General features: G+C 39.0%; 1 protein-coding gene across 2 annotated transcripts in view; it reads left to right on the forward strand.

The window, feature by feature from the left end:
• Positions 1 to 13,284, forward strand: part of TMEM117 (transmembrane protein 117) — a 226,433-nt gene that overhangs the window by 179,773 nt on the left and 33,376 nt on the right. For both annotated transcript variants that reach the window (XM_054839684.1, XM_054839689.1), the window contains one exon: positions 3,686 to 3,845. In XM_054839684.1, coding sequence (XP_054695659.1) covers positions 3,686 to 3,845 — 160 coding nt within the window. The remainder of the gene's footprint in view (positions 1 to 3,685; positions 3,846 to 13,284) is intronic.

Below are 13,284 nucleotides of genomic sequence, written 5' to 3' on the forward strand. Positions count from 1 at the left end.
CTGGTGACATAATACACCAGCTCTGAATTTCCCCACCTCCAAGTGCTTTCCAAACAACTTGTCTAGGTTTAGGTTGTCCAGACTTCAGAGGATGATGGCTACATTCTTGAACACTAGGATGGCAGTGTGGATACATTGTGGGTAAATGAATGCCAGGTACTTGGCGTAGTTTGTTGGAGATGGCTCATCACATGTGAATGTTCTGTGCTTACTACTGGTTGTAGTCGTGTAGAGGAAAATGAGGTGTCATGGCCTTTCTCCACCAGAAATGACATTTCTGCATGATAGAGATTGCAAGGTTGAGGTTATGACTGACATGAGGGACTGTCTGCAGCCACCGCCAATGACAAAAACCTGCTCAAGCTTCTGGCCCATGTTGTGCATAACCTCTCATAGTGATGGGCGATATGCTGGGTGATAGATTCTAAGAGGTTGGTCAGCTTGGTCAAAGCTTATGGTCCAAGAAAGTGTTGTTGTAGGAAGGTGCAGAAGCCAAAGACATCTGGTTTGGCCCTTGCTAAGTGTGTGAGGACAAAATTAATTTTCTGTTGGCAAATGAGGGCCAACAGTGTGGATTCAATTTGGCATGAGTGACTTGGTTTGACAAATTCAAGACCAAACTCAGTCCTGGCTATCAAAGATTATAGAGATACAGTCTAAAAACTTACCTGCTTCTTGAGAGGTTCCTGGCAGTAAAAAGTTCCTCTCTTCAAGCTTTCCCTCAGTTCAGTGTAGAACTGGGGATTTCAGATCATCGCTGGCAGTGAGTGATAAGCACAGTACTGACTTTTCTGGACCTACCTAATAATTTTAACTTCTCAGTATGCGATTGGCTTGGACAGTGGTTTTTTGCAGACATTTTTTTATTCTTCATAGCAACCTTGTATCTTGAAGAGCATGGACTAGGTTGTAAAATGTGTGTTATTGCAGCTGAATAGGTGCCCAGGATACATAATCATTCAATATAGCAAGCTAGAATTAGAAGTGAAATATAAAAGTGTATTTCCTCTGTGAAGCAGAGAAAGAAGTTGCATTTCTTAATGTCTGGTACCAAGAAGAGTCAATCCTCTTTTGCCTTTCCCCTCGTAGCCCTTCTGTAAACAGAAGATGGAGAGGTCCTGTCACCAATGCTGTGAATAGTTTGATGGCATAGCTCTTTCTCAGTAGTGTGCATTGCAGAATAAAGGACAAACTACTCTGGCCTAAATATTGTAGGGTAGCTCACATTGGTTCATCTGATACAAGTTATATCAAGTTAAATGAAATACTCAGCTGCTTCTCTTAATGCCAGGACACTGGGCCAATGCTGTACTTTCACAAGAAGTGAACTGAACTTTAACCCAGGCAAACTCACTTTATAACAACTCCGAAAGCATACATTGAGTATCTTGCTGTGTTCCAGTATTATAGGTCAAAAATACAACCGAGCGCTAATTGTGCGGTTTAATGCAACCATTTAAAAAGTCTATTTCTAACCTTTTTTATTAGTTTCACAATTTTTTATTCTATTAGCAACTCATTTTCTGCTCCCTTCCCTCCCTATTTGACATTTCAGAATGAATAACAAAGCAGTTTTTTAAGTGCATATGCGTTTCCTCAAGGAAATCAGGCTTGAGCACAAACAGTGATCTTTGCATGCATGCCGATGAAGCATGCATAAAAATATGTCTGCCTTTGCTTGCGTACACGCCAAAGTCTGACCTTCCATGCTTTGAACTCTTGCTCCAAAACACAAATGCATAATTCAAGAGGACTGAAGCAGAATAGTGTTGAGCATAACTTCTGGGTACATGGTTCCCATAGCAAACTACACAGACTTGAATTATATTTCTAAACTGTCCGTGCACCAGGAGATGTGGGTTCCTCAGCATGAGGACAAGGAAAATGAGTGTGCCCAAAGGCCAGGGCAGTCTTCACAGGCCAGCAGACAAGCACTGAGGACCATGTTCTTTCTGGAGAACTTCTCAACTAAAGTGAGAACATTTACCTCCATGTGAATTTCAGATATGAAGGTGAAATAGGTGGGAAAAAACACCTTTGTGGGTCTCAAGAGACTATATGCACGAGAGAAGCACTGTAATGAATCGCCTTTCCAAAGTAAGCCATTCTGGGTATGTGCCAATGTGGAGCCTGTAGAAAAGTCCATCAGGTTCAGGTACTGACAGGTGAGATGGTAGCTAAGCAAATGTTTTGGGGATAAGCACGCTTGAATATTGCTTAGGTCTAATTAAGTCTACTATGCCTAATTAATTTCTTTCTAGCCCAGACGCTAGTAATACACTCGAGGGATACTGTTATGGTGCCAACCACAGTGTTGAATATAACTGAATTTATTTATTAAGAATAAAAATAAATGTCCAAAGGTTTAGGTAGTAGCAATCAAGTCATTTTGTGTCTCATTATATTGTGAAGTAATACAGCCCATTGTGCCACAGAAGAATGATGTTTAGGAGTCCAAATGTGTACACTACTGCTTATGTGCGTATTTGTTTTCCCTTCCTGCACAGGCACAGCCATCTTTTTATTGATGCATAAAAAGGAATGCCTACAGACAGGTAGTCTGTGACTACTGGAGTACAGATTTTTCTTTTACTCTTCTGAGCATTTGTCCCATTTGGAAGTGTCATGGGAAATATTCTTCACATTGTTTTACAGCCCTCGGTAGCTGAAGAAAATGAGACTTTATTGCTGTAGAAAAAAAACTCCACCCTGCCACAATTATTCAGCTGTGTGCACGCATTCAGATGTTGATATGCCCCTATTATAGCACAGATTTACTGACAGCTATGGCTACTGGGAGAAGCCTTGCTCCCCCTCAAATTGCCAGCTAAATTTGCCTGCTTCCACAGAACCAGGAATTCAATCAGTCATCGCTGCCAACTCCGAAGGATATCACCAAAGTGCTGCTGGAAAGGATGCAGAGCTATTTTGAGGGAATAGCTTAGAAAGATATTTTCTTAAATACCATATTGCAAAATTGTATGAATTAGCCAAATGTGTCTTCTAGAATACTCGTAACATTCATATGGAGGCTTTATTACTTTTGTAATTCATTCTTTACTGACTTCTCAGAAATGCCATAAGATGTGTTGAAAACTTGTACAAAGGACATCTTAGCAGACACAAAGTAAAATTTTTCTACAGCCCCCAGAATTTACTAAAAATTAATTTAGTGCAATGACAATTTCTTTCATATAGACGTGTTTCTATCTAAAAATTAGACTTCACTTAGTTAGTGTCCTATAACTCCTACACCTGAGACAAGACTTATCAAAGGTTCTAATGTCTTTGGTGCTTTAGAAAATATTCTTTCAAATTGTTCATTTGAATTTGGTCTAGATCATACAGTCCTTGGTACATTATTATAGTTTATTTCTTTCTTATTTTACTTAATTGGTTTGCATCTTCAGTGAAAAATATGGAATGAAGAACAAGAGTGATACACTCCAGCCTAATTTTGCAACATACTTAGTACTAGCTCCTAAATTTCTTCTTACTAAGGATATAGCTGACTGCTTTCCTATTTTGAATTAAATTGTTTGTACACTTAATTTTCTCCAATCTCTTTTCATCAGCGGAAAAGTACTGATAAAGCACTAGTTGACCCTTAGAAGACAGATAAAATAGAATGATGCATCTTCATTACTATCATATTCTCTCTGAACTATTTTTTTTTCCCTTGCAGGACGGTTCTGTTTACTCTGACCTCTGTAGTTGTGCTTGTCATCACTACTGACTGGATCAGCTGGGACAAGTTGAATCGTGGATTTCTGCCAAGTGACGAGGTCTCGAGAGCCTTCTTGGCTTCTTTCATCTTGGTGTTCGACCTTCTTATTGTCATGCAGGTACACTCTCCTAATGTTTCATTCAAGCCGCTGAGGCTGCCTAGTCACTCTATTTCCTCTAGAGCAAATGGTGTTTAGCTAAGACTACATAAAGGTAAATAAATGTTTAGTTTGCAATCGCTATTACTAGAGGCGTTTTATAACACCATTCTCAGTGACTTTGCAAAAAGCCCGCTGGCCTTTTATTGTGAAAACATTGCTGATTCCTTTTCTTAGACTACCAGGTAAGAACTGCATGACTTCCCAAATTAGAAGGTGTTTTCTGCAAAAATGACATCAGAAAAAGAAACGGAAGCTAGTTGTTTTATAAATTCAAAGATATTGTTAGGAAGATGAGAGAAATTCGGCCAGACAAGAAATACTTCCATATTTCAAACATTTACAATATTAGTTATACACACATTATAGCATTTTAATAGATGAAAATTAATATTTGCTGTTAAGATTCTACTTTACACTTTCACATGAAGATTTGATAACAGATCCTTGTATTGTAATATCTTCTGCCAGCCAGGTTAACTGGCGAGATGATTCCCTGTAGTCTGCCCGATGTCTGCTCCTTGGAATCTAGCTGTTAAGAAAGGAACCTGGGTCACAAGTATGTGGCCAAAAACTCCTTCATGTGATGCTGTGCTCTACCCCTTGCATTTGTCTGTGGTTTGAGCCTTGGGTGAATGACTCGCCCAATGGTCTGTGAAGAATTGGATCATTTGGGCTGAGGCAAGGAAAAGGAGCATCGAAGGCCTGAGTGACTTTTGCTGTTAGTCCTAGACATGTTAGACTGTTGAACTGAAGTTTAGCAAAGAATTTGAGAAGAACAGATATATATATATATCTCCAATACATTACTAACTAACTGCTAGCAAAGACCGTTTCTGAGACACTTAGTTCTCTTTAATGAGATATCTATTGCTTGAATAATTATCACAGAGGTGACACTGTGGTGGCACTCAGAATTTATCACTGCTGTACTGGGACATTAAAGCTGCTTAAAGTCACACAGTTCAGTTTCATTTTCCAATGTCCACCACTGTTCAGTGCTCACCGTGGTTCATGGTTAGAACAAGGAGGACAAGAAAGGGAATACTGTTTTTCTAATAAGATTTCTGATGCTTTCTTTTCTCTCCCTTTGCATTTTACATCTTATTTGCTGTTTCAAAAAGATTCAAGAGAATGTATAATAAATGATTGTAGTATACAGGGCTGTAATGAAAGTATGAATAAAAATATACCATGTATCAAGCTATACTGAACTTCATATTTTATGCAGGGTAGAGAAACAGAGTTGTCTTAATACCAAATAATTATTAAATCATCCTTTCGACTTTGAAAAATGAAGTTCCAGTACTTTGACCTTGGAGTTGCTGCACATAGGGAAGAATTTTATTTGAAACAGCCTGTCCCAAGTACTATTTCATATTTTTACAACACAAAGCAAAAGACTCTTTTTAATTGCATTTTTGACTGATGATTGTGTGATGGAGTTATTTATTTATTTAAAGTTATTTGGACTGTGCAACTAAGTTGGCATGTTTTATTTACAGTGTAGTTCTAGCATCATTTCATTGCTACTGCAATAAAGTCAAGTTGAGACAGCAAAGTTAAATCACAAACGAAGACCATCAGGATCATGATCCTTCGACTGAAGTATGCTTTAGAGTTACATGTTTCTAGAAATTCTTTTTAATAATGTTGTCTGTTTCATAGAGGGTTTTTTTCTAACTTAACAAACTTTAGCAACAAACTGGTAAAATTAGAAAAAAAAAAAGAAGGAAAAATGCTTAGTATTAAGCAATTTCTGTTTCAGGCTGATGCTAAGAGTACAGATGAAGTCTCATCTAATTTTTGAGTACAGTCATTTTCTGTCCCCCTGAATGGTAGCATTAATACTGTATTTAGCAACAAGAGAAAACCAATTGAGTTTGGAAACCAGTTCTCAATGCTGTGAGAAATAATCACATAACTGTAAAGGATGGCTTTGCCTTCTTAGTATTATTATAATTTAGTATTTATATAAGCCCTATGTAGAGCATACAAAAGAAATAAAGGACTAGCGGTCCTTGCCCTGAAGAGCTACTTTTTCAGTTAGACATAACCCAGGCAGACGTGAAGATGAGAGCACAGACAGCTAAACCTTTATACAGGCAGTTATACATGAGTGATGCTAAAGATTATGTGCACTTTTTAGCTCTGGTTTCCATCCTGCAACAAACCCTGGCTGCCTCCCAGCTCCACTCTCCTTCTAGGGTGCAAAGGCTCCTCCGGTCCAAGCGATTCACCAAATATTCAGGGGACAGGTCAGGGAGAAAAGCACAGATGAGGACACAGTAGAAGACAGAGACTTGTGTCTGAAATGTAAACATGAAAGTTATGACCACAAAAATATTAAGGCAATCTGAGAAAACAGATCATGGAGAAGGTTGCAGGACTACAACAGGACCTCACGGATAGTGTGGCTGGCTTCTGGCCCAGGCTATGTTCCTAACTCTTCTGACAACCTTGCTGTGACACATCACCACATCCACCCTCCTTGGGGTGAAGAAAAGGGACCCTGAGTGCCTGTTTTAGATGGCTGCTGTGTATACATCTCCACCTGATTTTAATCTCTGTGTCTTTAGAGTCAATGGAGAGATTGAGTTAGAGTTGGGGTGCTTTTAAGCATCTACAGTAGGAAGAGATGCAGCAGGCCTAGAAGTGCACGTTTCTCTCCACAAAGAATAAAGAGATCCAACGTGAGGAGCTGAGAGGAGCCATCCCCCTTAAGCCAGACTCAAAAGAAACACTATGAGGGTAGCATGGCTCAAGTCCAGAGCTGCAGCTCTGCAAGGATCCTGCTCAGCTATTTTCCACAGCTGGTCAAAGGGCCAGAGTAGCATTTCTCTGCTAGCGTTTTATGAAGGAGACTTGTTCCGAGCACGTCTAACTCCTGCAGGCAGGGCGATCGCCACTTCTCCCACTGCTGCCTGGCCACGGTTTGAAAGGAATTTAAGTTTCACTGGGTCTAGAACAGCATATCAGAGACCATACCCATTTTAGGGTGTTTGAGAGGGAGCACAGAGGTATCTATTCCGGTCCTGGTTGACAGGACATTTTATCCAATGTAAATACAAGAAATTGCCTATTTTCTCACTGAAAAACAACAGATCAAATTCAGTCCAATGCAGATGAGTGTTAGTTCATTTTAAAGGACATGTGCTTGCTTATAGTAAGACAGTAAAACCCCTACGAGTTATTTTTTCCACAGTGGTATTGAAGAAGTTAGTAATTTTCACAATGTGTTTAATTATGTCTGCCCTGATAACTGAGATGGCAAGATGCCAACATATGTATATTTCTGGCACCTATAGCATTCACTGCTGTACATGGGCATCAGTATATTTTTAGCTTCAGACTGAGTGCAAGACCACACGTATTAAAGCTAGATATGTAATAATACTATTATCATGTAATAGAACTTTTTACTATTTTAACGAAAAATTCACATTTTAATTCCCTTTCTCAATGATGTAATGGAAACGCTGTTAATTAAAAGAGTAAATATGAAAAATGAAACTATAATCCCACTTTCTGCATACCTTTATTTTAGCACGTAGACAGTAACTCATACATTAGCCTACATACTGCTTTTTTTTTTTTTTGTGGTGTCATGTTCTTAGCAAGTTTGCTAATGGGTAGCAGCCTGTAGTGGCTGCATTATTGAACCTCGTGTGTCCGGGGAGATTAATTGTTTCATCTCTGTAGTGTCTTTTATGAGCATTTACAGGTTTCTCCAGACTTCTGAAAGACCATGGAGTATTTCAGCGTCACTGTGGAGTTACACACTGTAGCTACCTTGCTAAGCACTTTGCAAGTCCCATGGTGTAAATTCTTGCAAATCTTATGACTTATTGCAACTTTTTATCTGACAGTACAATCAGCTACAATGTCTGACTGATTTAAAAGCTACCAGAAAGTAACATTTGATTCCAAAAGGAGAATTTATTCTTCAATAAACTGAAGAAATTCTGTAGTGGCTAAGTGGAATAACTAGAAACCAGGTAGTGCTTATGTCTGAGATTCTCTTGCACATGAATTTAAAACCAAACTAGCAAAATAATCCCATTAATACCACATGGGAATACTCTTGTTAATAAGGAGAATAGAATTTCATCCTTCTGGATAACGTGAAAGAAATGAAGGTCAAAGAGAGTTAGATAATACAACATTCCTTATGACTAGTGCTGCATCTCTGCTTATGTAGGTATTAAGATATCAGCAGATGAATTCTTTTTTAAATAATAACCATTTTCCAAATGTATTTTTCATAATATTTTGTATGTAAATTGCTTTAACATGTAACTGTAGATCACTCCTTGCTACCACAGTTAAAAATTGACATGTTTAATGTGTGGCCTGTCGCTTCTTTTGTTTTGTTTTCTGCAGAATGTCTGGTCTTCTGTCTTTGGTAGAGTTTTGAGAAGAGTATTAGAAGATTAACAGATTGAAGAGAATCTGTATTTAGGCTCTTCCGTGTTTTTTCTTCTAGTTCTTCGTATTTCCCTGGGAAAAAAAATTGTTAATTTAGCTACTTTTTAATGTTAATTATGTTTTGTATATGTCATTGTTAAAGAGTAACACAGAAACGTTATCAGCAAAGTGGAACAGACTCTGATCTTGTTAACAAATACGTAAAGCAGGGACAGTTCCATTTATTTTCAGGTTTACACTGATGGAGAGGCTGTTTTGATTAAAATCTAGTATGATGTGTAAGGACATTAAAAATACCCCCCCACCCCAACATCGAGTGCATAGAAGAAGGTATAATTAGCTTGAATAGTTGAAGATAGAGTAGAAATATGATCTTGTCCACACAAAGTACGTAAGGACTTGCTTTTTAGAGGTTTGGGTTTTTCCTAGAAAATCTACTTAACTTTGCAAACGTAATTTGATTGTGACTTTTAACTGGATTTACACTCAGTAATTTGATAGAATTAATTTACATGTATACAAATGAAAGGAGAATCCTGATTTACACTTTAAGCAGAATACACAGGTGTAGTAGTTTTCATAGAATCACAGAATGGTTTGGGTTGGAAGGGACCTCAAAGATCATCTAGTTCCAACCCCCTGCCATGGGCAGGGACACCCTCCACTAGACCACGTTGCCCAAAGCCTCATTTTCTTTTGAACCAGATAAGCAAGACACGATTTTGTGTTCATAGACAAAGCAGGATATATAAAATAATTTGTCATTCCTGTCAGAATAGATCCTCGCACCTGTACGTTTGATTCAAGAGTAGTGTATAGATTTTCTTGTTTCCTGACAAGCAACAGCAAAAAGTACCAATGTATAGTTTGTTCCTGAGGAAGTTACCAAACTTTGAATAAAAATGTCCTTCTAAAAATCTCCCATTCACTACAAGAACTTCTGAAGAAGCGAGAACTTGAATGTCAGGGTACTTTCCATCACACCTTTGCTGGGTTTTGTAACGTTTGAAAACACAGTAAAAAAATACAAGTCAAAACCCGTGAAAAACATCTGTGTTTTAGTGAAGTTAGCAAATAATTTTTGCACTGTCTCTGACGTTCAGGGTTTCTGTACATGAGGGGTTACTATGTTTTTTAAGGGCAGGTGACCAGTGACAGGTTTTTCAGAAGAGTCAGGATAGGTGAGAATTCACCTTTAATAAAACTGACAGCAGATCCAGCTCCTTCACTGGTGTCCCCAGCCATTACCAAATGGCAAGGTTTTGCAAGGAGGAGCCATATACCCTGGAACATCTTTTTCAGCTATTACGTGGAGTGTCTCATTCCGCTCAGAGTACATTGCTCTTCACTAGCAGATTTTAGACATGCCTGTCAAACAGCATTACAAAAGTGGGTAAGCATTTTGAACACACGCTTGTACTCAGCTAATCGTGCAATGTTTGCCAAAGAACCCTACTGCGAGGGTTGGCTCTGCGGTACTGTACCTCGCATGGCCTCTGAAGGAGAAGGGGACAAGTTCAAGTGAGGTAACTTTGGGAGAAACCTTTCTGTAGCAAGTAATAGATTTGCCTTCCTGCAGTCTCTCATGTGGGAAAGACTTTGCTCTCTTCTTTTGTCCTTTCTACAGCCTCATCCTTCCATGGATTGTGGAAATGTTCCTTATTAGCACTGATATAAAACATTCGAAAATAATCCTGAAGAATAAAAGTGAATTAGAAGGACTAGGAGGGAACAGCTCTCGATCTACAGCTTCGCTTTATTTTTACTTGCCATTAATTCAAGTGACGTACCTGAACACTTTCCTAAACACTGTTTAACCAACGTATTGATAATGGTTCTCATGGCATTACTGGCACGGTGGCAAGTCTTCCCGCTGGGTCAGGCACAGGTCTTTCTTGCCTATCCCAGAATTGTTCCTTTTCTTGAATCCGCCTCCACAGCTGCTGCTCCTGCATTTATATCTGCATTGAATTTCACAGTCCCAAAGTGCTTTATTTTATTTCCCTGAGAGTCATTGGTTTTGGGGTATCAGATCTTACTCCTTTCTATGTTGAACACAGAACAGTAGCTCTCCTGAGCTCTGCTTTCATCCATCCCATCAGGCATCCATTTTTGTTAGCTGCCCTGTGTCTTCTGTCTGCGACTGATACCAAGGGAGTGAGTTATTTCCTGGGTATCACGTACTGGGAGGGACAAGTTAGTGTGGTCCCAGAAATGGCCTGTTTGACAGCTCAGGAGCAAGCAGCTAGGAATGGAGTCAGGGTCCCACAGCGTGAAATGTCCCTGTCCCTCTCCTGGCAGGAAAGTGTGGCTCTGAGGAACTGGTGCACGGACCCTCCACATCTCCTTCCAATCTGCCTCTTCACATTGTTGTTTCCTGAGGGCAAAGCAAAGAGAATGGGAACATACCGTACTTATAGATCAGAGAATAAAACAATGCATTTGAAATCCACCACTTTTATTTTGAAAGGAAACACCTTTTGAGTTTGATGGAAGTGTATGGAGTGTTTATGTAAACGGGCAATGAGGACAGGGCGAAAACTACAGCATTGTTATGTGTAATTAAGCCCCAGAAATTTCTGTTGGAATATTTTCAAGATCCAGCTGGATTTATAAATTCCTTTTGAAAATCCCTGAAACATTCCTTCGCCCCCTTGCCAGAACCCACTATAAAGTACAGTTTATTTCTTCAACTCTTTCAGTTACTTTGGGACTAAGAAAATGATAAGTAAAATGCTTTTCCCCTGAGAAAATGTGAGTGTATTTTGTCCCTTATTTCGCGTTATATACCCTACCTTTTTAATGAGCTGCCTGGTTTATATTGCAGCATTTTCATTCTGTGCTTGTCTAGTTTGATAAACGACACCATCATTTTATGCTGTGGATTTTGTCAAGCAAGACATGCAAACTACAGTATTTTTAAGTACCTTTCACCCTTTGCACTGTTTGCAGATGGTTAAATCTTACTTGGCTGCATTGTATTTCTCTCAGGCATTACAGATTCAACTCCAGGGCCTGCTTCAGCTGCTGTAACTTCACGTATTTGTGCTGACCTGAATCCTATTGTGCCAATTTATACTGACTGAGGGCTGGGCCCTTTTTTTAGCTCTGTGACTCAGTTCCTCATTTGCTGAAAAGGAACAACTGTGGTTCTTTTCTTTCACTACTTGTCTGATTGTCTGCTTAGCCCCTAAGGTGCTCAGAGAAGGATGCTGTCTGACTTGGTGCAGCTTCCAGCATAATCAGGCACCAGTCCCAGCTGGAGCCTCTTGGCTCTGAGATGACTACACACAAAATGAATTAGCTGCAAAAGCTTCTCATTTGTCACAGTTGTTCCCTTTTACCCTGACAATGGGTACGTGCCATACATGTGACACCGAGGCCCTTCTTTTGCAGTGCAGGTATTTGCCTGACATAATGAAGCCATTCTCCAAAAGCAGACTTAACATTTTCACGCACTGCCCCCTGAAACCGCTATATCCAGCCCAAATGCACAAAAAAAAAAGGTGAAATTCTAGGAATAAAAAAAGCTGGAAATTGTTTGCAAGTCTTTCACAGCACTATTTTCATCTTGAGTTGCAAGGAGATTCTTTTTACAGATTCTGCTATAATCAGCATGTGATAGGCTTTGTTGTTGTGATGTGTATGTCTGATGAGTGCTTAAGATTACATTGCAGTGATATATGTTGATTTAACAGTAATGGTGACATTCAGATAATTTCAACTCTCCACAGCAATGCTCTGGAATATACTCTTTGATTGTAGAAATCTGTTTTGTAATGAGTGTTGTTACACAGTTTTTTTATCTAAAAATGAAAAATCTGAGATGAGATTGAACTGGTTCAGCTGTTTTCTAAGTGATAGAATTGCATGCAATTTGTAAATGCAACCATGTGAGTTAAAAAAAAAGAAAGAGAAACCTCAGTTTGCCATCACTAGATAAGAGTGTTACCTTAAGATAAGTTTTATGGCTATCAATATTCTACATTTAGCTACATGGCATACTGAATTTACTGGACTTAGTGATAGGTAATACCTGGGCATACAGATCCACCCTGCAGCAATATTGTGTTCAAGTAAGGAGAAGCAGCAAAAACAGCTTGGTTGCTCTTAATCAAACCTTAGAGGGGAACGGAAACAAGAATATGCCTGATACTGTTGGTCTGGCTGCATTATTTCTGCAAAGCTGATTGAGTGGCCATTGTTTATACTTCCTTGGAAAGTTTGAAGCATTACATGAGATGTTAACAAAAAGACATGCTTACTTTTATTGCCTTTGAGTTCTAACATGCTATAAAGCTGCTACTTTTCTTTGTGTAACAAAGGGGACATATGTAGTTAATCACCGAGTATCTTAAAATACTGAGTACATTAGATATTTTTGCATCTGTTAGAATCAGACTTTATTGAACCCATCAATATGTTATTCATTCTCATGTGTATAGAAGAGGGGAAGTATTCCCTAGTGTTTTTAATGATTTGAAATTATAGTTGCAGTGGTTTCTGATTTTGAACTAACATTTAATTTTTCAGCTGTATTGTGTTTGGCATCATGTCCCTGTGGGTCATAGGTGTTGTATAAGTGTGGCCTTAAGTCAACCAGGCTTCTAGTCTCCTACAAGTCAGAAGCTAAAAAGTTTTGTTTTTCTGGAATCTGACCATGTTTGCCTGCCTGTCCTGTAATGCTCATTAGGGAGAGGAGATTCCCCAGCATAACACTTACCAGATCTGACAGACAGATTGGGGACCAGCATTGCATGACACAGTGTGAATCTGTATTTCCCACTGGAGCAGTGAAGCAACTAAATCAACATGCCTATAGAGTCTCCCAAATAGTCTCAGTAGTGTGCTGCAGCTGACTCTGGACTGCACTATGTCTCAGCTGCTCCCCAAATAATTAACCTCTTCTCTATCTCTTCCTAGTACCTAGATTGTATTTGCAATATAATTTTTCATTAAGATTCCTTAGAGC

The sequence above is a fragment of the Grus americana genome, chromosome 1 (genome assembly GCF_028858705.1).
Source record: "Grus americana isolate bGruAme1 chromosome 1, bGruAme1.mat, whole genome shotgun sequence".
NCBI lineage: Eukaryota > Metazoa > Chordata > Aves > Gruiformes > Gruidae > Grus > Grus americana.